The sequence below is a fragment of the Notechis scutatus genome, chromosome 6, assembly GCF_049901735.1.
Source record: "Notechis scutatus isolate UNSWTSFEM ecotype Mainland chromosome 6, rNotScu1.2, whole genome shotgun sequence".
In the NCBI taxonomy this organism is placed as follows: Eukaryota; Metazoa; Chordata; class Lepidosauria; order Squamata; family Elapidae; genus Notechis; species Notechis scutatus.
Window position 1 is genome coordinate 2,177,366 of NC_142014.1, and position 27,328 is coordinate 2,204,693.

General features: G+C 43.6%; 1 protein-coding gene across 1 annotated transcript in view; it reads right to left on the bottom strand.

Annotated features, from left to right (window-relative positions):
• Nucleotides 1-27,328, bottom strand: part of SEMA3E (semaphorin 3E) — a 114,923-nt gene that overhangs the window by 14,426 nt on the left and 73,169 nt on the right. The window contains exons 3-7 of the mRNA XM_026682615.2: nt 24,642-24,701; nt 23,730-23,849; nt 5,600-5,693; nt 674-793; nt 229-371 (exon numbers count right to left, since the gene is read on the bottom strand). Coding sequence (XP_026538400.2) covers nt 229-371; nt 674-793; nt 5,600-5,693; nt 23,730-23,849; nt 24,642-24,701 — 537 coding nt within the window. The remainder of the gene's footprint in view (nt 1-228; nt 372-673; nt 794-5,599; nt 5,694-23,729; nt 23,850-24,641; nt 24,702-27,328) is intronic.

A 27,328-nucleotide genomic window follows, 5' to 3' on the forward strand; every position in this document is an offset into this window, starting at 1 on the left:
AGAGAGAGAGAGAGAGAGAGAGAGAGAGAGTTTTCTTACTTCATTCCAGCTTTCCTAAAACTGCTCTCTCGGGGCTCATACCAACAAACAGAGGCTCACCCGTTCTAGAACCTATCTGATGGGAGTCCAGTTGGGAAAAGCTGAATTAAATATACAGCAGAAAAAGGAAAGAAGGAAGAAATAAAAAAGCAGCCAATCCCAGTTGATGGCCATAGAAGTGTTTCTTACCGCACAGACTCGGCCCACTCTGGCATAGACAGCCTGGGCAGCTGCTTCTGCCTCCAACGCTTTCTCGGTGAAGAAGAAATACACCTTGTTGTCTTCCCGGTCTTCGTTGTCCGGAATCATGTGGGAACTCACAAATTTAGGTTCTTAAAGAGACAGTGAGATACGGGATGGATGAAACTGCTTAATTCTAATTGCAAAGTGTGATTCCAATTGCAATTCCAGTTGCAAAGCGTGACTTTTACTTGCATTGTCCCACACGAGATTATGGACCTCTCTAAAATAACTTGTATCACAGCCCGTCTCTGTGACGATAATGTAAGGGCTGACCACCCTGCTTTGGGGGAGAAGACCTACGGCAGAGGCTCCACACAAGCGGAGGCCAACCTGTTACCCTGAAACAGCTTTTGTCCTCATCACTGTCGTGATTACTTAGAGCCCTTTGTACCTTTCAGCAGCCGCTCATCGTCAGGCTCAGTCCGGATGTGAGCCAGGCGGCCCATCAGGCGGAAAATGGCGGCGTCTCTCCCCCAGTAGTCACTGTAGAGTCCAGTAAACAGTTCACTTTCTGAAGACCAAAGAGACCATGGGAGGAAGTTAAGGAAGGCCTCCAGCAAGCCCGGCTCAATTCCTATTGACTGCATAGCCCCAGGCGTGGGCTTCCCTTGACCCCGGAGTGGAAGTGGCCTCCTCAGCGGAAGCGGCCCCCTGCGGGTGTGCCTGTCTGCGCCTTGCAGGGTGAAGTCAAGTTTAGAAATCCTGTATCGCAGGCTGTGATTGTGAGCCCATTTGGGTACGCTGGCCCAAATATGCCCAAACTGAGACATCCCCAGCTCTGCTCCTGGTCTGGCCCATGAATTGAGTCCAGGCCAGGCAGGGTAGGAGGCGGGTTGGGGAGTCTGGCTAGGCCCGATAAGAGGCACCCCCCTCTCCCTCCCTCTCTGGGGTCCTTCCTGGCACCTGCTGCTCTGCCCCTCAACCTTCTTCTCCAACCCCAGACATGCTCCTTCTTCGTCAGGGCAGCCACACTCTGCAGGCCCTCTTTACCACAAAGACATCTGTGCCCCAAATGACTTCTGGCGTGTGGCACTTCAGTCGAGTACCAGAATGGCCCAGCATCTTCGAACAACAAGAATGGCTAGCAGAAAGGAGTCAGCGGATGCTTCTATTTCTTCAGGTTCTCTTAACACAGGACAGCAATCAAACCCATCTTGTAATTCCAAACTTTACAGATATGGGGGAAAGCCTGTTTGATGTTGATATATGCTATGACCTCAAAACAAATATTTAATATATAATAGTGGGATATTATACAAGTGAGTATTCTACAAGTAACTAGAGATATGGAAGAGATTCGGTAATCTAATATTTAGACTCTATATTTTTCCTAATGTAAGCTAAGGGCAGTAAAGATTATGTATATGTCACTGATTCACTTCGTAAAATATAGGTATCCGTGGAATCAAAACATTTACATTTACCACTAGATGGCAGCCAAGCCACAAAATAGTGGAAAGAACATACTGTATTACCCATACAGAAAGAATGGTCTTCTCTCACAATCATATATTTATTTTCTTCCTTTTTTAAACTTGAAGGAAAACAAACACATTTTTTAAAATTTTACTTGCCAAGAAGGATGGATTTAATTTTGGTTTATGTCAATTTGAAAACAGTTATGTTATGATTTTAAATAATGACTTGAATGATTTAAACTCTCTACTAGGTAGACTCTGAAATTTATTTCCAACCAGAAATGTATTATTATTTCTTAGGTTTTTGCTTAATACTGAATAAATATTGTTTTCAAACTTATGAGGCCCTGAAGCTAAGTAAAATATTAGCATACAAAATAAATTTCAGCAGCTCATACTGAGGTGGTACTTCATGGCAGAGTCGGTAAAATAATTATGTAATCACATTCTCTAATTCTCAGCTTTAGAAGATATAATCTTGACCTCTGCTTAGCCTTATGACCCAGATTGTTTAGCCAGCAGGATTCCAATCAATGGACTCCCCCAGACTAGCTTTTCACGATATCGGAAAACAGGCCCACATAAGAGGAAAAACCTTTGGTTTCCATAGGAATCTGAAGCTTTTCTCTTATGACTCATGAAAGCAGCTGTGTCTTTCCCAGGCTTCCATAGCAGATTCAGAAACCGTTTGTCATTTCAGTCTCTGCAAGAGCCTTTTCTCTCTCTTCTAGATTCTTACCTTGCAGTATTGCTGCCTAGACTTGTCTTTGAGTGTGTGTGTGTGTGTGTGTGTGTGTGTCTTTGTAAAATAAAATTTTCTGCATATCTTTATTAGTTTGGGGCTTCTTTAGCCTGATCTGACATCCCTGGCCTTCCCTGGTGGTGCCAGCTCTCTGTGGGCGCTCCTGGCCTCTTCCAGGAGCTTGAGCCACCGCTTCCTCCAAGGGCCAAAAGGTCTCCCGTCTTGGTGGCTCACAAGCGGCCATCTTAATTCTGACTTTTCTGGAGGAAGCTGCGTTTTCTTTCTGGGATTGGGAAACCCAAAGATAACAAACCAAACATCTCTTGAAACTTTTCAGGAACTGCAGCCATCTCCACAAATAGCTAGCTAATAAAAAAATATAACTAATTGCCCATTTCAAGCGTTAACTGATCGATTGAGAAATTTAACATGCAGTTCAGCTCTTTAGAAAAGATGCAACTGTATTTCAAACTCATTTTTACTGGCAATTTTCTTCTTCAAGGCACAAGAGTCAGCATTTTTTCAGTAGTAGGATTTTTAGAGGTCTATAATTAATAATGTTGTATTTACTTTCTACTTTCAGTGAGAATGTCTGTGCTCACCCAGAATGGTCTGATCAAGCATTTTCTAGAACGCTGAAATATCAATCCACATACAGGACTAGATCTTCCTTCAACGAGGACATCTTGGTGTAGTAGTGATAACAGCCTCTGATTATATTTACTCAACACCATTTGAAAAAAAGAAACATCTCTTCCCCGTTTCCATGCGTCTTTGCTACATCCTTCCAGCCTTTCCTCAGGAGGGCCTGGCTGACTCGAAGCCTTGAATGTAGCCACCTCACCGTCACGGCCCTGGAAGATCCTCAGTTCTTTCTCAGTTGCTGACTGAGTGACACCTGACTGACGGGAGACCCTGCCTGGCACTGGGCTGTCCATCAACGTACACAGCCTCTCCCTGGGGAAACGCAGCAGGGTCCCCTCCCTCCTCTCGGTATGAAACGGCCTCTTCCACCTCCAGCGCCTTCCCACATGGGTGCTGCTTCGTCTGGGTGCCTGCTTGATTTAGCTGGGCAATGGGATGCCTTTCAAGCCTTCAGGGGCTGGCTGGGAATCTAGGCCCCCAACCTTCTTTGCTCCTCCCTTCCCCCCTTCCAGAATACCCCCCCGACCCCCCCAGTAGCTGGAAACAACGGGATGCCCTGCCACCACTGGTACAAAGGCCCCACCTTAGTCCCCAGTCCCAGCAGCTGAAACCTCCCGGGGGAGAAAGGAGGCCAATGAGAGAGCCAGCCTTTGTCAAAAGAACACAGCCTTTTTTCCTTCCTTTCTTTCAATAACCCGTGTGGTCTTCGCTAACCCGCCAGCCAGCTCCATTCCAATGTAGGAAGTTGTTTTATGGAAAGCAGACTGGAGAATTCATTGGTTTTAGACATCTGAGTCATAAAATTATTTATGGAATATGTCCAATCATTTAACATTTTTATATAGCATTAGCCATGGTTGAAAACTTATTCTGTTTTCTGATCGTCATTCAGAATTTATTCATTCAAAAGTAGAAACTGTTCCTTGCTGTTTTTCCTTAGTATCAAATCATCTCTCCCAAAACTGAAGCTAATTCACAAGAAAACGTTAAACGAGCAACCAAACAAAATAAAAGCGGTAGGGAAGGAGCACAATTTAAGTCTTCTCTGTTACAGAGGAAAATTTGTGCTTAAATTTCATCCATTAAAATAATTTCATTTTAGGAAAGCTCAAGTTTGATTGGAGTTTGCCCAATATTTTAATTTAAGGCACACAAAACCACAAAAGATTATATTGCATTTTTTTCTGCTTGTAGTGCAGACATTTCAGTGAAAGTTACTCTGAATCACGAGGCTTCTTAAAAAAAATGATAAATGCATGCAATGTCTTTTAAATTGGCAAAGTGTGCCATGAGGCTATTGATTGTCCTGCTGTTGAGTACTTTTGGACTCAATTCTAAAACAATATTTTGGAACACACAAACCTGTCTGGAGCTCTTTAAAACAACGATTACACTTTGGAAAACATTGTGAAACCCCAGAAAAAGCTTGAAGGGGCTTCAGAGACGCTCTGTGTTCAGCATCTGTGTGCACCAAACGTCCGAAATAAATCCCAATGTGTGGATGGATGGCTTGAATGGACAAAACCTGATAGGTGAGATTAAAGAAAAATGTTCCCTCTTCTTCTGAGTTGACTTTCTGTGCTTACTTTTTCCAACACTAAACTAGAATGAAAGAAGGGAAGACATTTCTAGGAGCCTCTGTGAGGACACATTTTCTACCCCGTTTTTCTCTGCGAGAAAACAAAACTGATAAGCTCTAAATTGTTTGTACTAGAATTAGATGAGCACTAAAAGAGCAGCCATCTTGAACTTGTCTCAAAAGGCCTGTGCAAGTATAGGTGAAGCCCAGCTCCCCTCTTCTGTGGTTGCGGTCTCCCCTGGAGATGGGGGTGCCATGCTGGCTTAAGGCCATCCAGCCCCAACCATGGCTACCTGCCCCTCTCGCTGGGCCATGTTTTTTCTGAGCTTGGCCTAGATTCAAGCGCATGGGCCCACAAGGAAGGGCTGCTCACTGCCCTGCCTGCATTGATAGCATGGAACGAATCCTATCTTAGCCAAAATAACCATTCCAAAGGTGCCTTTTGCGCTGGACAATATTAATACGGTATAATATAGGATGGACATTGTATCAACATTTCCAAACGACACTGTGAGTTTGCTAAAGGGATCTGGGAATGAGTTCTGCATAAAGTGCAGGAATGAACGTTGGGCAGCTTCCTGCTATGGAGAAGCATGTTTAGATCCGTAGCCTCCATTCCTGTAGGCTTTGGACTGAATTTCCAAAGGAGAATTCTTGAAACAAGGGGCTGGGATTTCTCCCACATTCAGAATAGATTACGTGGCAGATAACAATAATGGATTGCAATAATACAGCCAGTCAGGGTAACAATGCCTGAAGAACAGCTGACGTTTCCCCCGTGTGATGCAACAGGCAAGACGGGTGGCAGACCAACTCTGAGACTCTGTGAGTGAATCCAACAGAACCCGACATAAATAAACCAGAAGGGAACGGATGCATTTAGAAATGGAATAGAGAGTGGGTGCGAATGGAAAAGAGTTCTTAGGTTATTACCATATAAAGTGGACATGAAGGAAGAACTTGGTGCATATGGACATCTGCCCCTTCCTTTCTCTAATCGGTGAGCTTCTAGATGAAAGAGATGATCCTTTAAAAAAAGTACACAGAGTATTAGAAGAGATACTTGCAGAACAAAAACCATGAAAGGTAACAGATGTGTCAGTGTTATCTAGTCAGAACAATACAGTGACACCCTCTGGTGTCCAGGTTGAGGCGCTAAGATGGTGGAGGACCTACCCTCCCACTCCATTGCGTATATTCTGAAATGTGTCATCCAGATATTTTAAGTAAAGATTTAACTCTCTTCCCTCCATTTCCACCCATGCAGAAAAAGAAAATCCGAAGGACCGGTTTATTAAGTAATAATTTTATAAAAATTACCACCACTTTTTTAAAAATGTCTTTCTTAGAGGAAAAAATCATTTAGTAGTTAAACACATAATATTAATTCTCCTTTGCTCATTTTCTATGAAAAGGAACAGATAAGGGGAAAAAACAGAAAAGGGGAGAAAGGGAGAAAAGAAAAAGAAAGAAAAAATGTGAAAAGTTTCAATCTTTAAGTACAGATTACACGTTGACTTCACAGAATAAGATGGTTCAGGTTTTTCTGCCCCAAAGGAAGGCCTGTTCAAAAGCAGGAAATGAAGAAGCACCATTTTAAGATTGTAAATCTGGGATGGACTGGCCTTTCCCTTGTCGTAATCCATGGTTTATTGTAAACTATAGATCAATAGTTCGAGACACAACTGCCAATAAAAGAAATCCCATCGCCCAGCCATCTGAGTGGTGCAGAATGAGGGGCCGTCCAAGGCCTCAAGAACAATGAAGTCATAATTAAACGAAGTGAATAAACAGGGATAATTATCAGTATGAATACTGGTGAATCAAGGAAGCTAAGAAGCAACGTTCTAGCAACTTCTGTCCTCAGATCCTGCAGCAGCACATCAGGAAGAGGCCTTGCAATCTGACGAAAGTTTCCTAAGGACATACAAGTCCACACCTAGCTGGAGACACCCTACCTCCACTTCTCAGGCCCCTGAGGCATTTCATGGTCTCAACCGTCACAGGTGGATGTTCTGGTTTCAGGGATTTCATGGACACAGACCTTATGCCACCAGAACTCCCACCTACCTAAATGACATCACCAATGCCTTAAGAAGGTTGAAATTCCATATGTGCTGAGGCAGGAGACAAGAATTTGGATCCCGAAGACAAGCTCAGGATCCAAAAAGATCTTGACAGACTTGAACAATGGGCCCTTTCCAACAAAATGAATTTTAAAGTGGAGAAAAGCAAGTTTTACATTTAGGCAGAAAAACCAACGGAGTAAGTACAGATTAGGCGAAACCTGGCTCAAACTCCGAAAGGGGCCTGGGAGTCCGAGTGGATGATCCCTTGAATATGAGCCAGCCGTGTGTGGCAGCAGCCAAAAATGCTAATGCAATCCTGGGTTGTATAAACAGAAGCATAGAATCAAAATCACGTGAAGTTATTAGTACCACTTTATAAAACCTTAGTAAGGCCCCATCTGGAATACTGCAATGAATTTTGGTCATCCCACTACAAAAAAGATGTTGAGACTTTGGGAAAAAGTGCAGAGAAGAGCAACTAAGATGATCGAAGGCCTGGAGACAAAAGCATACGAAGAACGGTTGCAGGATTTGGGTTTGGCTGGTCTAGAAATAAGCAGGACTAGGGAATGATAGCAGCATTCCAGCACTTGAGGGGCTGCCCCAAAGAAGAGGAGGGGGGTTCAACCTCTTCTCCAAAGCACCAGAGGGCAGGACAAGAAACAATGGATGGAAACCAATCAAGGAGAGAAGCAACCTGGGATTAAGGAGGAACTTCCTAACAGGGAGGATAATGAACCAGTGGAACAACTTGCCATTCAGAAACCGTGGCTGCTCCATCACTGGAGGTTTTCAAGAAGAGACTGGACAGCCACTTGTCTGAAATGATACAGGGTCTCCTGCTTGAGCAGAGGGCTGGACTAGAAGACCTCCAAGGTCCCTTCCAGCTCTATTCTATTCTACATTCTAGGATACATCAAGATACCCTTCAAGCGTGGAACCATCAAGATCATCACTGATGTGAATGCAGCATGTTTTGTTATCAGATTAGATGACTTTGTATCCACCCATAACAACTTCACTTTCGGCACCACAAATGAAGTCGTGGTCCCTGTGGGAGGCCCGTCCTGGTCAGGGGCGTTTGCACAGGGGCTGAAAAGACAACGTAGGAGACACAGGGGCGTGTCCATCATCTTGCGTGCTTTGACCCTGGCAGATGCTGGTGCTTCTGGTGGCCAAGTCTCCAATTCTGCTCTTGCCTTTATAAACTTTGCAAATGGCGTGGATGTCATTGTGATATGGAGGCAGTTTTTGCAACCAGACATCTTCCCCAAAGCTGTGACCGGGGTTGTCTGTTGCTAAATCAGCCTGGGTCAGTTTGGAGGGGAGAGGATACCGGCTGTAAGCAAAGGAAGAGACTAGTCATAGCAGCCGGAGACCCGGCCTGTACGGGTGGGACCCATGGAGGAGGGCTTTGGAGCTCAGCTGAGGGAGGCACCAAGAGGCCTCGTTTCCACTGATGAGGAAATCAATCACCCAGAAGGGCTGCAGATTCAACAATTCCAACTGGGAGGGGAACTTTTTTGCAATTTCCAAATCCAGAGAGAAACAGAAGAAAGTCAGAAGCCTCCCTAAACAGCCCCCACCGTGACATCACACAAATCTGGAAACAACAACCCAAGTGGTACGAAGCCATTGTGTATAAGGGCTGTTGCTTGTACTTATTCACTCTTCTTCTCTTCCACCCATATCCCTGTTTGAAATGAGGAGTTTATATAAATCGGGATCAAAGTTGGATGAATTTCCTTTGATCTCTCTAATTAATGAAGTCATGTCTATTTCAAAGAGAATGAAAGGGGGGCAAATATTTAATAGGTGCCCTTCACTTCTCCGTCTCTGGGAAGGAAGGTATCTCATTCCCATCTTTAATTTTAAAATATCATTAGCTGAGCTGTAAAGCACAAAAAAGTGCCCTCCCTGTCCGAAAACAGCATTACTTTTAAAAAACAAAGCAGACCTATACATTAAGTCCTAGCAACGACAGACAAGTTGTCTGGAGATGTAAATTCCTTGTTTATTTTTAAGCTTGTGCTTAAGAATCTGTTTGATTATTTTGTGATTATTGTCTGTTAGAAACAGTTTGGATTTATATATATATATAACTATAATTGGATAGGTTCTTTTCCTTATCATAAAGAACAAAGAACAAGATAGAAATGCATTCTCTTTCTGACTTAGAGCTTATTGTTTATAAATAGTTGGCAAGGAGAAAGACCAAAGCTGCGTCAAGGGGAGGGTGTGCATTACCCCAGCTTGTAAGAAACCCAGAATTCTCAAATCTGCCGCTGTCATCATCCTGTCTCCTGGTGTCTTAAAAATTAAAGGATGGAGAAGCCACACAAAGAGGATGGGACTGAAATGAAGAATGGTGGTGAAATAGGTGGGCACTCGGTTTGACCAAGGCAGATTTGCTCAAATGAAGGACTCCTCAGAGATGTTTCGATGCAAATATGTTTGACAGCACTCCTCCAGTACCCGAGAGAGGCGCTGCTGTCATAGACGAGAGGGGGCCAGGCTATCCTCCAGAGCACCTGGAGGCAGGGCACGAAGGAACGGATGGACGCTCATCAAGGAGAAAAGCAACCTGGAACTAAGGAGAAACTTCCTCCGGAAGTTGTTGTGGGTTCTCCATCACTGGAGGTTTTCAAGAAGAGATTGTACAGTCATTAGTCCAGAATGGTAGAGGGTCTCCTGCTTGAGCAGGAGGCTGGATTAGAAGACCTCCAAGGTCCCTTCCAACCCTCTTGTTCTATATTCTACTGTAGTAACTGTCTCCAAGTTAGCACAGGGAAGGTTGCCCTACGTGGTTAAGCCAAAGATTGAATGGAAGAGTCAACGTTGGAAAAACAATTTGGGGAGAGGAATGATGGCAACTGACAGGTATTCTGGAGCCGAGTCCCAGGTGCCGTTATGCTCCCTGAAAGAGCTGCAGACTTTTTCCCCTACCCACTGCCTGTCTTTCAGACCAAAATAGCCTGGAAATTCCTTACAGGGGAACCTCAAACAAATCAGGTCAGGGAAGCTTTGAGAAGCTGGGGCTCTTTTCAAACCCATCGCTCAACTACACGGGACATAAGAAATGGGCTGAAGCCCCACAGAAGAAACCCAGGAAGGCTCTCAGGGGCCATTTTCGCCTCTTCAGGGTGATCACAACCAGGCCATAGGATGCAGCATGTATATTCCGTCTGCTTGCAAGAAACAGAAATTCAAAGATGCTGAATATCTGAAGAGTATCTCTCATTTTGTTATAAATCCAGAAAAAAGAAAGAAAAAGCAACAAACTGCTCTAGTTCCAGCCACTTAATTGCCTTGTTATGATCTTACTGATTACATTATATTAATCTACTATTATAGCCTACATTTATATATTAGATATTTATATTCTAAATTATATTCCAAATATACGAATACATTGCAAATATTATATTCCAAATTTCAGCATTTTTTCAACACATGACATAATTTTATATAGAAAGTTTCTTCAAAAACCAATTGCTATTATTCTCCTCTTAAAAACTATTGTGCTGGATGCTGACTATAACTTTATTTTAATGAGACATGCCTCCTGTGAGTTCCTGATATATACAGGTTGTTTTAACAAACTGTTGAATTGTTTTAAGGAAATGTTTTCAAGCTCTGCTTAATTGATACAGATCTCTGCTTATATATATATGAATCAGCAATTAGCAAAGAACCCAATAGGCAAATTAAATGATGGATTTTTTCCCCTCTGAATTTTTCCATTTATTCTAAGGGGAAAATTGTTTTCACAAAAATATAGTAATATTTTCACTTAATAAAGCCTGTGTTGATTTAGTGATTTTACTGTAGAGAACAGTTTCCACTGCCTTTATGTTTCATTCCTATTCAGTAAAACTCTCTCTCTTTGTACAATTTAAGCTGCCTGCTGTATGGGAAATACTTGTTGCAAGTTGGCTTTGCCTAAAAGACAACTCGGCAGCAGTTTTTACCATCTTTTGTTGTCTGCAGGGTGTTTGCACAGCTGCAATTACTAATTGAATCACACGCTTACATTTTCAAGGAACCTTTCGAAGTTAAGGTAGACCACAAATTTACATTTCTCTAAAATTGTGAGATGTTTCTTTGGCAGAATTCCCCCCCCCCGCCCCCAATTAGACAGAAAGCAAAGCATCTACTTCGTAACAATTTGCAGATGTCCACTTTCATCCGTCTGCAAAATTTCAAGAGTTTCCCCCCCCTATTTTTATGAGTTTTTCCATACTGGCCTTCCAGGACAGGGTGAGAAACAGCATCGGATGGCTCTGATACAATCCACATAGTGGGGTTGGTTCCCCCCCTCCATCCCCCACTACGTGGATGATTTATGCGTGTCGATGTCAATAGAGAGTAGAAAAGTAGAAAAAGACTGTCTACTATTGACCTCACCCCTTTCCTAAGAGGTCTGTGGGGGCGTGCATAAGCGCACCAACGTGCCTACCGTCCCTGTCCTATTGTTTCTCTTATTCTTTATTTTTCTTATATGTAACCATTTCATGTATTCACAACTATGTATACATTTATACTTATTATCTTGTAAACAATTGGCAAATCAAATAAATAAATAAATAAAATGGTTCTCTCAGTATCAGGGATACCAGATCTGAACTGCAAAATGCCGGGTGACTGCTAGGGGCCAGCAAAATGTTGCTGCTGATTTTCTTTGCCATCGACTGACCGGCTGGATTTTTACACTCCAGATCTGCCACATGCTGTGATTTAGCCATTCCTGGCCATTTAGGAGAAAATGTGGAAGAAAAATGGACCCTTGGCAGGATTTACCTAATTCCTGACCCAGCTTAGTCATGCTGAGCCCCCCTCCCCCTCTCCTCTCCAATGGTTTGGCTGGAGGCATTAACACCCAGAGGGGGAAATGGCAGATTATTCAATGAGGTTTGGGCCTAAAGAAAAAAAAGAAAAGACAAAGAATTAAAATCACTCAGGCTTGATTTTATGGTTCCTCTAAGTTAAGAGGAATAAGTTGTGTATGGAAACTGCCTTCATGGTTTTTAAAGTTGTGTTTATTTCTTGATGTGTCTATTTTATTACTTAGCAACTGAGCAGGGCCCAAAAATAATCTGAACACAATACTAGAAGAATTAGTGCAAACTTAGCCAATTAGTAGTTCCTGATCAAGTCATTTGCATAATCAAGAAATCATAAAAATGATTTAAAGTGAGAAATCTTCCTCCCAGATGGTTCACTTAATTGAAGCTTTACTGTAACTGGGACTATTTGACTAAGTTTTAGCATCCAAATATTTCCATTGTCTTATGCAGAGGAGTATTGACATACACTGCCAATACTTTTTAAAAAAACCTTCATGATTATAGATATCATGAAAGTATAAAATATTCCATTCAGCTACAAATATTTTAGGTTTCATCCCAAACAGCAAAGATTTAAAATATTGCAGAATCTGCAGAGCTTCCTTGTTGACCTCAAAGCACCCTGGACTACATTCCTGGCTAGCCTGTTTTACATCTTCAGAGATTCCCCCAAATGTTGGTAGGCCCTGAAGGACTTTCCCCCATTCAGTGAGGGAAAAGTTCCAGGCTTTTATTATTTTTCTTCTCCGTTGCATCATATTGGATGGTGAACATCAGAGAAGCAGGAAGTAACGGATGCTCTCTGTTGGTTTCACCTGAAAGGGCTGGAATATTCCTCTTCCCAGGGTCCTTGAGTTAGGACTTCAGTAGGGGAGCCAGAGTGGGCATTAAAAGCAAAGGTGATTTACTGACAGGACCTGGGTTTTTTCAGGCACATAAACGTCAAGCTCAAGTCAAAGCTCAAACGATGAGCCCTTGTCCAGTAGAGCTTCTGCAAAGGGTGTTTAAGATTGTCCCTGGAGACAAGGGGTCCTGCAGCATGATAAGCACACTATGTTCACAGCAGAGGCCAAGGAGGCGTTTGCTCTAATCCTCTGTTTAATACCGCAAAACTTTTAAAGCAACATGGTTTCATAAACACGTCACCTAAACTTGGTTGTATTTTTCAGTCACATATTTTTTTTTAAAGAGGAGAGACCTGGATGATCAACATTACAGCCCAAACACAGGGTTTCTAATTGAACATTTCCTAATTGTTGAATTAAGTTACATTCATGTTAATGGCAGTAATTGAGGACATCCCCTCGAGACCACCCAATAACAGCAGTGCTCCTATTCCCTCCCACCTACCGGAGGGCCAGGGTGAAAAGGAAGCGTCCTCAGGGAGGAGGCCTGGGGCATCCCGATCCCACTTGGATACATACCCTCAGGATCGCGAGGGGCTGCCTCTCTTCCTAAGCAGAGAAAATAACAGCCCTCCCCCAGTCTTCTCGCTATGGGGATTCTCTTGCTTCGTTTCTTAGTGGGGGTGGGGAATAGGATTTACTATTTGCCTGCCTTTTCTCCGGGTCCGTAACCCCTGCAAGCCATGGACTCAGGAAGAAAAGCAGGAAGATATAATTGTCAACGCCTGTGCCTTTTAAAAGTGGAATCAGCACGACACAGGAGGGATTAAACGAGAAGAACAAAATGAGGGAACTCTTATACAGTAACCTTTTTGAGAAAGGGAGGAAAAGAGTAGAGAGCTTTGTGATTTAAAAGAGGGTAATTTGGGATACTTAGGCTCCGTTTTCAAGTTGCCTGGTGCTTTGTAGAGCAACCACATTGTGAAGCTCAGCAGGAGTGAAACCAACCAAAATCTAAAGAGGTATTTGTCAAGCTGATCTAAGATCATTCAACCTGAAGTAGAAACAAAATGAAGACTTCTCCCATATTAACATCCATTTATTAATCACTGAAAGAACACAGGTGGAGGGGAGACTTGATGAAGACGTAGTTATTTTTGGATCCACCCCAAACCCCCCGAATGTAGATTTTGTAATTAACAATTGTAGACGGCAAGTTTATATAGCTAAAACCCAGAGATTGAACTTTGCTGCAAACATTGTCAAATTATTAGTAAAAAACATAAAAAGTCAAGGGGGAAAACGGTCTTGGTCTAATAAAAATAGGAAATTATAAACGTTAATTAGCTAATGGTGTACATGGAAACATAATTATGTACAATGAAACTGATACGTCTGAGATCTATTGGAATCTGTTGGAGATCCACTACTGGGTTGTTGTGTAGACTTTAAATAGATCTATCCCTGGAATGGTCAGAGGGAGACTTTGGGGATGTGAAAGGAATAGATATATAAATATCTGTATTTATAAAGGTCAGTATAAGAAAGATAGTTGAAGGATTTAAAAAAAAAAACCTGTAAAGATTTGTATGAATAAAATCACTGTAAGAAAATAATCTCTGCTATTTGATTTTTACATAAATACAATTTTACATAAACACATAAATACAATTTACATAGACTTCTGCAAAGCCTTTGATTCAGTGGTACATGAAAAGCTACTGTTAAAACTAAACTCTTACGGTATTTCTGGATCCCTTCATAAATGGATTACTGTGTTCCTGTCAAACAGGCAACAAATAGTAAAAATAGGGAGCGCTTTATTAAACCCTGCTCCAGTTAACAGCAGTGTCCCCCAAGGCAGCGTTCTAGGACCCACACTCTTTATACTCTATATAAATGACCTTTGCGATCACCTTATAAGCAACTGCGTCCTCTTTGCGGATGACGTAAAACTATTCAACACCACTGACTATGCTACTATTCTTCAAAGAGACCTTGATTATGTGTCTGAATGGTCAAACATCTGGCAACTCCAAATCTCGACCAACAAATACTCTGTCCTACACATTGGTAAAAAAATCAGTACACCAAATACAAACTAGGCGGATATGACCTCGTTGACGATCCTCACTCTGTCAAGGACCTTGGGGTTCTCATATCTAATGACCTAAGTGCCAGAGCTCACTGTAACAGCATTGCCAAAAAGGCATTAAGAGTTGTAAATCTAATCTTAGGAAGCTTCTCCTCTGAAAATATCAAATTGCTAACTAGAGCATACAAAACTTTTGCCAGACCAATACTTGAACACAGCTCTTCAGTCTGGAATCCACACTGTCTATTGGACATTAATACAATTGAGCAAGTCCAGAAATATTTCACGAGAAGAGTACTACACTCCTCTGCTCGCAACAGAATACCTTATATCACCAGGCTTGAGATTTTAGGCTTGGACAACCTTGAACTATGCCGCCTACGGTTGGATTTAAGCATAGCACACAAAATTATCTGCTACAATGTTCTACCAGTCAATGACTACTTCAGCTTCAGCCATAACAATACAAGAGTACACAACAGATACAAACTCAATGTTAACCGCTCCAAACTTGATTGCAGAACTAGTTCAGCAACAGAGTGGTCAATGCCTGGAATGCACGACCTGACTCTGTTGTTACATCCCCTAACCCCCACTCCTTTAACCTCAAACTATCCACAATTGACCTCACCCCATTCCTAAGAGGTCTGTAAGGGGTGTGCATAAGTGCACCATCGTGCCTACCGTCCCTGTCCTATTGTCCCCATTTAATCGTACCTATTTCCTGTATTCTTACTCATGTTTATACTTATACCTATTATCTTGTAAGCGATTGACAAATAAATTAAATAAACAAAAAAATATTTGGGATTATCATGGCGCTGATGAAAACTAGCAGGGGATTCAGTGAAAACATTTTACAGCATTTTTTATCAAGAGAAGGAAAACCAGACCTCTCTGTGCCGCCAGTCAGAAGGGTTTTGGAATAAACTGTCAGGTTGCAATTCAAGGGAGCAAACTTACTAAGAGGAGCAAGCCCTGTGAAGCTTCGTGAGGTGTCTGGATGTGTGCAGCCACCTACACAGGCAGCCTCAGTTCAGACACGGAAGTTTAGAGGAGAGGGAAAGGCAATTCTGGTGTTTTTTGCGCTCTTTCTCGATGGGCTCTGTTTGCTGTCCTGAGAAGGTTGTGGCTTGTCAGCAATGTGACCCACCCAAACCAAGATCCAGCTGAAAGCAAGGTTTGTACAAATGTTTATTTTTTGCTATTTCAAAACTATCTTTTTGGACGTATCATCTTGCAGTCCAAACAAATGCAGCCCTGTGCAATTATTTCTCCTGGATCCGTTTCCCAATGACCTCATTCTTGCTGCAGTCCAAGGGAAGGGAACATTTGGTTTTGCTGATCAAACAGGAGTCAGCCGTCCCTCCCTCTCCTTATAAAGTGTGACCCATTTGTTCCCTGGAAATATTCGCCCAAAGTCAGGGTGTATTTATGCTTAAGTAGCTCACTGTCTGGTCAAGAAGCCAACCAACCAGAAAACTACCAATTAGGCCCCTTTTGTGTTATCTGACACACAATTCCAGTTTTATAATCAAATATGCAGGGCTAGTTCCTATTTTAATTGTTTACTTGCTAGAGAATTCATCTCATTTTAAAATTTATACACATCATGTATACATTGATGAATTATTATATCATTTCACAGGACAACAGATTTCAAACTTTCAATCATCATTAATGTGATGTCAGTGGCTCCCTTAGACCCCCCCAAAGTATATTTTATGACACCTTTCCTGCTCTTCAAGAAGGGCATTTGCAAGAGGTGTTGGGTGCCCTTCTCTTCAAAGGTCTTGGAGGGGGAGCTGAATGACATCACTCGCAAAAGGCAGGTGCTTATTTGAGCACTGAGACAAGTGGATCTGTTTGTCCTTCACACCTGTATCTAGCAGGGGGTGTTAATTTCTCCCAATATTAGCAATTGTGTGAATTGACTCCACGCATAGATTTTACGTTTTTTAATTAAAGGACTGGTATATCAGAATCACTGGAAAAATTTGCAAAGTGTTATCTATGAAAAGGACTATTAGATTCTCTGTATAATCAGTAATAGGTTTGGATAAATGATGTTTGATGAAGTTTTGATAAACAGGTTGCTTCATTTCTTAATGATATTTGTGTCCATTAATTTGCCTTGAAGCATCTTGTTCTGATTTTTATCTTAATTTCTGATCTATGACTGTACAGAAATTCATATGAAAAAGACACATTGCTGTCAAATTTTGGCATTATCCAGGTATTTATTTATAATGATGTTTGCAGCAAAGGAGCAACTAGCCTGCCGCCAGGGAGGGAATGGCTGGTATAACAGAAAAGAAATAAAGAAGAAAATAGGAAGTAAATAAACTAACAACTAAAAACCCTTACAAGCCAGAACTGCCTCTTGTTGATTCATTGCTTTGGCCTGGCTTATTTTCAATGAAAATAGAAGCATAAAGTTGGAAAGGGCCGCTGAGACGATTAATCCAACCTGCATCTACAACCTTCCTAAATCATTGGTTCCACCGTTAAGCTCTTCTTTCTGTTGGGAAAAAACTTTTACCATTCAACTTTAGGTCGTATTCCATATCCTGCACCCTGAGAGGGAAGAGGTCTCCGTTTTCTTCTGTCTGGCTTCTCATCAGGTAACTGAAGAGTGCTATCGTATATTTTCTTTGCCTTTTCTTTCCAAACTGAACACCTTCTCCTCGTATTGTTCAATTTCCAGTCGGTGATGAGGCTCCCTGCCCTTCTCTCCATCCATCGGTCCTGACTTCTCTGAATCTTAAGGCCTGTTCTTGGAATTTAGGTGTCCCACGGCCGGCTCCCTCCTTCCTTTCCTCTTGGCGGATGGATTTATACAACCGCTCTGCCACCTACCAGGAGGGGGAAACCCATTCCTCAATCCCTCCCGCTGACGGGTGCAACTCACCCAATATGAATACAGCCATATTCCTTTATCTGCCTTTCCTTCGTCAGATGGATCGAGGGAAGAACAACACAGCTCAGGGGGACAATTAATGTGGAGCTTTTCACCTTGTCAGTTTTATTTCCCTTTCTACACACACACACACACACACACGCAGATGTAATGCTGGCATCCCATAATACACAGTTGGATCCTCCAACAGGATCGGGCTGCCCTTCCCCCCCCCAGGACGTGGACTCTCTGCTCCTCGCCTGGGGGGGCAGGGGGTTTACGGACTGGCCCCACTTCCTCCTTAGCAGAAGCGTTAAGGCAGGTGAGGAGCACCTCCCACAGTCTCTGAAAGTGTTTGGTCAGAAGGTCAGCTGCCTTCCCTCCGGCCCACCCTCCCTTCCCACAGTCCCAGGCGGTGCCTTGGGATACCGGGGAGGAGGAGCCCCTGCTGGCTGCTCACTTCCATGGAGGGGGGTCTCTGGGTCTCATTCCCCCCCCCCCAAACGATCTGGCTGGCCTTGGGCCCGGCCTCGACTGAGCCCAGGAGCAAGAGGGCAGCAGGGAAGGGCTGCCGGAGGGGGAAGAAGCCCTGCCTGCTTTCCCCCTGAAGCCCGAGGATCTCCCGCTGGGGAAATTGGGCGAAGGCCTTGCATCAGCTGGACGTAAACACCGGAAAGTGGGAGCCTATTTTTTGTCCGTTTCCTCCCGAGGAACCTTACCGGAGGCTAAAGCCTCAGCATAACAACAAGGGAAGATCTGGATAAATATCCAGGCGTGGGTGGGGGACCTATTTGGCACCCCAAGTGCATCGGGTCACACAGACAAGGCAGGCCTGCAGTACGAAATGTCCGGCCTCCCCCCTTCATCTCCCCTGCTGCCTGCCTTGGAAGCCAAGCTGGCCCACCAGAAGCCACTCCCTCCGTTTGGCTGGGATCAGCGGCCACTGTTAGGAATAACATTGTTTACCCTAACTGGTTTGGGTAAAAAAATAATAAATAAGGTATCATGGTTTGTTAGTTAAAGTGTGTGTAACTTTAACAGCAAGAATGTAATTAAGGGTGTGGTTGTAAAAGCACTATATAAGAAGCGAGGCAATTGCAGCTCACTCTCTCTGGCTTACTGATCCCTAATTACTGAATGGATTGATGACTGCATTCTTGCTGGAACGGGGAGAGATAAAGGAGTGTTTATTTTTCTCAACGGAGAGAAAATAAAGATTGGACTGATTTATTGTAAGTGAACTGACATTGGCTACTCAACACGGACTTTGCAAATAGAGTATCCCCGACAAGACTTGACTGAAATTGATATTCTCTATCTTTATATGACTAATGGACCGATAATGATTATTTGACTATGCTATAATTCTTAAATGGAATAAACTATATTTTTGATAGCACAAGCGTATCTGTATTTTTACTGCGTGTTAACTAGAAAACTTATCTCACACATTTACCTGTCTTCCTATCTGACTTCGCTGCATGTTCTATTTAATTTGTTTTCCTTAACACCCGTTGGGGAATCCAGGCTTAACAGCCACCTCAGTTCTTCCCACTCAAACGGGTTCCCCCATGGCCCTTAATTTGACTATGTAACAAGAGTTATTATCTGGGCGCCTTAATGTTTTCTTGACGGCTTCATCCCTGCTGCCCCCAGTGCCCAGTCCAGGACTCCTTTGCCTTAGGAGGAACTGTCCTGCATGGCCACCATATCTGAGGCATGGCAGGGCATGGCGTCACAAAGAGGCTTGCTAGCATCCAGCGCTATTAAGCAAGCAAGCCTCTGTCCTCAGGGAGTTTTACTCCAAGGATAACTGTGCTGGATGCACCTGGAAGTCCCAGTTGGCAATCAGGAATGTTACAGAAGCAAAATGTATTCCGAAGAATAGCAAAAGGTATCTTGGATCATATTTCTCTGTGTTGTCATACTCCTCTGATCTGGCAAGCCTCTGGAGGGCAGCCCCCAGCAGACCTTCCGGGGCCTTTGAAATGGGGAAGGTCAGGCCTGGTCAAAGCTTCAGCGGCATCTCAATGAACAGACTAATGGAAGGAGGAAGAAACGTGGCGGACAGATTCTGCATCACGGCTAAGGAAACTGCCTAGCGGTCCACACAAGTTGACTCCAAGAAGTCTTTACCTTATCTTTCAATACCCAGGCACACAGTTTTGACCCCAAAGATTTGGATCTGTAATGTTTACCTTGGATTGCCTGAGGAATGAGTGCAATGCAAACATATGGAACAGTTTGCTTAATTTTGTCCTGCGTGGGTAAATCTGCTTGCAGGGTTTTACCTACACAAACCTTTATCACTGCTGACAACCTACAACTAAGAGCCAATGACAGCCTTGAAGTGGCAGGGCAAGGCATCCTCATGATTTACCTAGAGTATACATACATACACAACCTAGGAATAAAATGTATTCAGATTAAGTGTGCAGGCATAAACACAAATGGCATTCTTACAATTATGTCACCAATTCAGACCAGGCTTTCAAATCACGGAATAACTGCTGACAAAAATATGTGATCAGTATGAAGAATTTCTACATCAATTTAAATATCACTCATGGATTGCACTCCAAGCAACTAGGAGTTTTTCAAAATCTTAAGAAAGAAAAGATCCTGTTCAAAATATTTCCCAGAGAAATATTTTCATGAATTCTCTTCTCTTTTTGCATTGGCAGCTGTGACTAGGGAAAATTAGTTGGAGTTTAATCCTATGTCTCTTTCCTACAATTTAATATAGGTGCCAACTAATTCTGGTTATGCTTCCCCCAAATCTGTTTCTTCCAGCTTATTATCAGGAAAAGTGTGATGGCACAATCAAATCATGTAAAATTCATTGTGGTTTGTGACTAGCAATCCCTGGTTAGAAGGGCAATGTGGAAAGGAAGGGACAGGCAGTCAGTCCTCATGTGGGACAAATGTAATGTTAGGGATTTAGCAAGCATTTCAACTCAGTTCGCTTTGAGAAATTAGAAACAGTTTTTGTAGAAGACATGTCTCAAGAAAACTGTGGAAACTGAAGGGGAATTGCAGTCTAATTTAGTGGCTCCCAAAGTGGGCAGTACCGCCCCCTGGGGGTGGTGGGATGCCTTGGGGGGGGCACTAAGAGGCAAGGGCGCTGGCCCCACAGGCTCACTGACTACTGGCCACGCAGCCCATTGACTGTTTCATCGCTCCGTAGCCGGCACTTTGAATGCGGAACCCGCGGGAGCCTGGGGGGGAGGTGGGGCCTTAGCTTGCAGGCTGCCCTCTCTGGTGGAAGCGGTGGAGGTGCACCAGAAGGCCTGAAAGCAAAACCCTCCCAAGGCGTGCAGTGGAAGGGGTGGGCGGTCCGGCATTAGGGCCCCCTTCCCCAGAGGAGAACAAGGGAGCACGCAGTGCCCTCCCAGCCTCCACCTCTCCAGCCAGCCAGGCTTGTGCGCAGGATGCGGGTGGGTGCAGCTGCAGCTCTCTAAAGTGCGTGGCTAGGTTCGGTTTGGCTCTATGTGGCCAGCCCGGACCTAGAACCTAGCCTCCCTCTGCAGCCCAGTTCTTCCAACCGAGCCCTGCGCTTGCTTGCTTGCTTACTTTCCAAGTGATCGTTCCCTCCGCCTCCGCCAGTCTGGGCTGCTTCTGCACGCCTTCCTCCTCCCGGGCGGAGTGTAAAGATGGGCGGAACACTTCCCCAAAGTTGGGAGTCTCTGAGCTACTGTAGAGCATCTCCTCTTGCTTGGCCCGATGGAAGTGGACTTTGGGTCAGAGCAAAGAGGGTCAAGTCGGCCGCATCGCTGCCCCGGGGAGGTTGGCATTGCAAAATTGGATGCCAAAGAAAGAACTGGGGCAGGGGGCTGGAGAAGGGGCAGAGCGGCAGCTGCATTAAGGAGCAGGAAGATCTTAGCCATGGTTTATTGATTAAGCCAGAATCAAACAGCATGCTAAACTCTAACCAGAATGGCTGGATTGATATATTCAGCCCGTGTTTCTCAACCTTGGCAACTTGTGTGGACTTCAATTCCCACTCTGGTTTTGCTCTACTTTCCCAAAGTGCCGCTGCTGTCACATTCTTTCTGTCTGTCTGTCTGTCTGTCCATCTGTCCGTCCATCCATCCATCCATCCATCCACCCAAAAGGTCTGCCTGTCTGTCTTTCTGTCTACCTACCTACCTATCTACCAATATAGATCTATCTACCTACCTACCTACCTATTATTCATCCAAAAGATCTGCCTGCCTGACTACCTACCTACCTACCTACCTACCTGTCTCTCTCTCTATCGATCCATCCATGTTCGAAGCGCCAGCCTCGCAGGCACATCGGAAAGTAGTCAAGCCAGTCTCAGAGGAGGGAGGGAGAGAAGAGAGAGAGCAAAGCCAGTCTCAGAGAGAGAGAGAGAGAGAGAGAGAGAGAGAGAGAGAGAGAGAGAGAGAGAGAGAGAGAGAGAGACCTGATGCATCAGATTGAAATGAGGCCTAGTTTAGACTGAGGCCCTTTTCCACATTGAAACATCTTTGGCTTCTATAATTAAAGGTTTTGTGGACGAAACATGGTCAAGACTATCAGGAAGCTCTCACATTTTGTTGAGCCTTTAAATAGGTTCCATTGGACCAGATCTCCACCCTAAAAAGTTACTTTTCCCCAATGTATTACAGTGCCAATTCTGAAGAAGGCAAAACCAAAATGTGCCAGTAAATTACAAGGAGAACACACACACACATACACACACACACACACTCCCTTCTAACCCTGCTGGAGAAGGTGATTGGACTAGAATAGGTATCTCGTTATCTTTCTCCTCCCTCCCTCCATCCTTCTTTATTTCTTTTTCTTTCTGCCCCTTCCTTCCATCTCCCCCTCTTTCTTTGTCCCTTTTTCTTTCTTTTCCTTTTCTCTTTCTTTTCTTCCTTCTCTCTCTCTCTCTCTCTTTTCTCTCTCTCTCTTTCCCTCTCTCAGGCTCACCCCATTGACTTGACTTGCTTGGGCAGGTCCCTCCGGTGCAGTGGGCTCAATGGGGTGGACCTGCGGGGCCGTGGGCAGTGGCAGCACGTTTGAAAAGTAGAGCAAAGCCACAGGTCAGTAATTTTTGCTGCGAAGAATCACAAAAGCTTCTGGGTTGTGCACAAGAAGGGACACATATGTCAATGCAATTCAGCAACATAAAATAGATACAAATAAAACAAATCAACAAGAATCGGCAAAGTATCTCTGATTAGATTTTATTCTAGTCCAATCACCTGCTCCAGCAGGGTTAGGAGGGAGTGTGCGTGTATGGCTGTCAAAACTCCAAAAACAGGTCAAGTATCTCTGGGGAGGCCAGTCATAAATTAGAACACTTGCTAAACAACCGGCCATTAAGTGAAGACCACTTAAGTGGCCATGCCCACCCAGTCACATGACCACCAAACCACACCTACTCGGTCATGTGACCAGCAAGCATGCCCAGCTAGCAAGCCACACCAGCCAGTCATGTGACCGGCAAATCACACCCACCCAGTCACATGAACAGCAAGCCATGCCCATTCAGTCACATGACCAGCAAGTCACATCCTCAAATTAGGCCACGCCCACAGAAATTTGAATTCCACCCCTGGGTGGGGGGCACCGAGGATGAGTTTGTAGCACCAAGGGGGCGGTGGACTGAAAAAGTTTGGGAACCACTGGTAAGCAGTAATAATGACCAGATGACTATCGAACCCTACAGTAAGCAAACCAGCATGCACATTATTATTTTCTTTAATTAAGAATTAGGACGTTTTTAAACAATGTATCTGACTGATTACTTTTCCTCCTTGCAAGGAAAAAAAATTGCAACCATAAATAAATTTTTTCTACCATTCTACAGAATGGATAGCAAAACCGGTGAAGCGAGATGGCAAAACAAGCGACACCCCAGTGAAAACTGGCTCAGAATAGAAAACATTTCAGCAATACGACAGTTGCATGAAATGGCCTTTTCAAATTTACAGCCTGTGAAGATGAATCTAATGTACCCACCGACTGAATGAGATGATATTTCGCCATTGGTTTTCTTGAACTTTTCTGAGATTGAGCCCCCTGCCCCCACCTCTCTCCCCCCGTTAACTAGCCAAACCTTTCCTGCAACTCCTTGTGGGACTCGTTTCTCAGGCGTAAACACCAGGCCCAGAGTGATCGGCCTGCCTTTTTGAGGCCGCCTGCTGAGTGGGAATCCCTCACGCATTTCCCATCCTGCAGGGAAACGGATCCTGCACACGTGACAGTCCCCATTCCAGGCTCTGCGCAACGTGAGCAGGGTGTGCGTGTGTGAGAGAGAAAGACCTGCTTTCTGGGGCGTATTGTGCCTTTACCTCCGAATGGTGGCCGGCTCTGACAAAGACGCAGAGGGGATCAAAGGCTCCTGTCCCGCAGGCCAGCAGGTGTGTTCGGTTGTATCGGTGTAAAGCACAGATGTGATTTGCACATTCCTCCTATAGGGGGAAGTAAAAATACAGAGGTAAAAAGTAGGCTGGTAACTTTTGAAGCAAGTCTCTTCCAGTTTTTAGTTTGGGCCAAGCAGACAGGGGGACGGCGACTGCTGGCCAAGGGACACCATCCATTCGGGAATCGGGTCTCGGGGCTCTTGAGTAATCTGGAGCTGGCTATTCAAGAAGCGGACCCGATTCCAAGGCTGCTCTGCCTGCTTTTAACCTCTCTCGTGTTAATCTGGCCTCGCTCTGCTTGAGGAGATTAGGAGGAGGGAAAAATACACAAACAAAGCAATCGAGGTACTGAAGGGGGATCCCTGATGGAAATCCACCCTCAGCCGTGGGAGGTCACTGGGTGATCACTGTCCATTCGTGACCTCTCAGCGCACAGATGATGGAGGAGGGAGAGCCGGATCCCTGCCTTGAGCCACAGGCGGAAAATGTCCCCAAGGAAGCAGAGGAGGGTGAGCATCTCTATCGGATGCTCTGTGCACAGAGAGAGGTGAGGAAAGGAGTGCAGGACACAAACGGATATTCACAATGACCTCATTCATTTTACTTTTCTTGGGACAATCTCTGCCATTTCCCTACGTCGCTCTTACAGTGAAACCACCCAAACCTCCAGCTAAGAGGAGAGTCTCACTCCTGGACTGGCGCTTCTGCCCCATGTCAGACAGAAGCCGCTTTCCAGTCTCAGAATGGCATGTTGTGGCTCAAACCAGATCAAAACAAGACCCTCCCGAACTCTAATTAGCAGGCAAAGACCAAGGAAAGCATTTCAGAGTTAATACAAACCATAGACCTTCCTTTGATGGTGCACTCTTCCACCTGCTGGGAGCTGCTGGGCCAGTGGATCTGCAAGAAAACAGGGCTCCAGTTAGAAGCTGCTACAACGATGTAGTTTTCTCATTAATTGTTAATGCAATGCTTGCTTTTCAAAAGCTTTCCCATAATTCAAAGGGTTATTTATTGCTACTGGCGTTACTGGGGAAGTCTGGAGTTGAAGTCTGCAGATCTTTAAAGTTGCCAAGATTAAAAAAACACCCTGCTCTAAAGATCCATCTAACATTAGACGGATTAATAAGGCAGAATTATGCGCCAAACCATCCTTCCCTGTATGGAGCACTTTGCGCAATGAAAGAGCAAACCTCTCTTATTTGTCATGAATGCCTCTAAACGCAAAGCCTGCCCATAAATCCATTAATAATACCCACCGGAATGCTTGATTACGCTGCCCTGGAAACAGGGGCTCCCTCCTCCTTTTAAGCCATCTCTCTTTCATTCCATCGCTCAAGCTAAGAGCCCTTACAGGTAGCACCGTCCTGCTTCCTGTTTCTGCACGATCTCTATGTTGCCACAACTAAGCAGCACAATTCTGCTTTGTTACACAAGCCCAGTCGCTGGCCAGTGCAATCCCTTAGTAAATTGCTGAGTGATGTTTCCTTTGATTATCAAGAGCTAACAATGGAAACCAGTATCTGACTCAAGTACGGAATGACAAAAATATGTATGTAGTAGAAGCAAAATTTTATCTATCCTATTATCCACCCATCCAATCGATTCTTGCTCTCCCCCCAAGTCTATGAAACGTATATGGTCTCTCAACTCACTCGTGGTGACTTACATGGACAACTTAGAGAAATAAATATTAATTTATATTTGGGTGTTGATCTATTTCTAGACCTGGATACTAAACCAATGAGCATACAGCAAGCAGGTGAGGAACATGGTAGCCTCCCCTTCATAAAGTGATGAACTGCAAGTGCAGCGGGAGCCAATGTATCTTGTAGGATCTGCTAATAAACTGAGCAAAGAAGAATCCGAACTAACAGACAGAAAATTAAATGAAAGATATTAACAGGAAAAATAATGCCAAATTATGTGTTCCATCAAAATCTCCTAAAAATCTGAAAATCTTGATCCAGGTTCACAAGGCTAGATTAAGCTCTTCTTGGAGATATATATATATATATATATATATGTATGTATGTATGTATGTATGTATGTATGTATGTATGTATGTATGTATGTATGTATAAGTGGTGCTTTATAGAGAACATCTGGAAGTATCTTCTCCAGATTCCTACCTCCAGAGGTTTGGCATGTAATGGGCAAAAAATATTTTGTATTACGGAATTTTGCATGTTATGGTAGGCATCTGAAGTATATGTATTTGGGTATGTATTGCTTTCGTGATATTCAAACGTTTCAAAAATATAAATATAAGTAACCCTATCTACATACACACGTTTATTTTACTGGTGTGAATCAAACTGATCTATTTCATGGTCCTGCCTGACACAGATTCTAGATTCACCAATCTTCACTTTCTCTTTGCCAAAGAGTATGATGTTAAATATCTCGCAAACTCAGAGTTTCTCACCAGCAAGTTATTGAGCCAACAAATGGATTTTATCAAGGATAAATCCATCTTCTACTTGAAGAAAGCTACTTGGCTAACTTTCTTCTGCACAAGTATACAGACAACCCAAAAATAAATTTACAGTTCTTTCATAACGCAGTGCTTTTTCTTGATTGCTAGTGCTTATTTGCTAAATATTTTCCACATAGAGAATGCTAAATGAGTTCGTAGTACACATAAAGCCAGAAACTAATTGATTATAAATGCCTCCCCCCCACCATGATTTCTCTTTCAAGATATACAAACTCTGAAAATGACTCAGAATGACCACCTCCCATGGCTTCGTAGGGAGTGCTTGCCAGGATAAAAACCTTTTGGCTAGTTGTCCATCTTAACAGTTTACAGAATCATAGTAACCTTATGCCACCAGACTTGAAATTCTAGAACTAGAAAACCTTGAATTACGCCGTCTTCGGTCTGACTTAAGCATGGTATATAAAATCATACATTGCAATGTCCTACCTGTCAATGAATACTTCAGCTTCAACCATAACAACACAAGAGCAAACTCAAGGTTAATTGCACCAAACTTGATTGCAGGAAATACGACTTCAGCAACAGAGTGGTCAATGTCTGGAATACTCTACCCGACTCTGTAGTTTCTTCCCCAAACCCCAAAAACTTTAACCTTAGACTGTCTACTATTGACCTCACCCCTTTCCTAAGAGGTCTGTAGGGGCGTGCATAAAGCGCACCAACGTGCCTACCGTCCCTGTCCTATTGTTTCTCTTATTCTTTTATTTTTCTTATATGTACCCATTTCATGTATTCACAACTATGTATACACTTATACTTATTATCTTGTAAACAATTGGCAAATCAAATAAATAAATAAATAAATAAGTAGTTTGAAGTACTTTCTAAATCCCATCAGTAGTTGTGTGGCATCCACCATGGTTTGTATTTTAAAGTGAACAAAGGCAGACAAACAATTTATGCTTTGATATCTACGTTGAAGCAACAGGAGCTGGCTGGTCTGCTTGATCATGTGTGGAACTGGAGGGAGGGAGAAGCCAAACCGAAGGTTCCTTTCACATCACAACCTGAGCGAGACGCAACA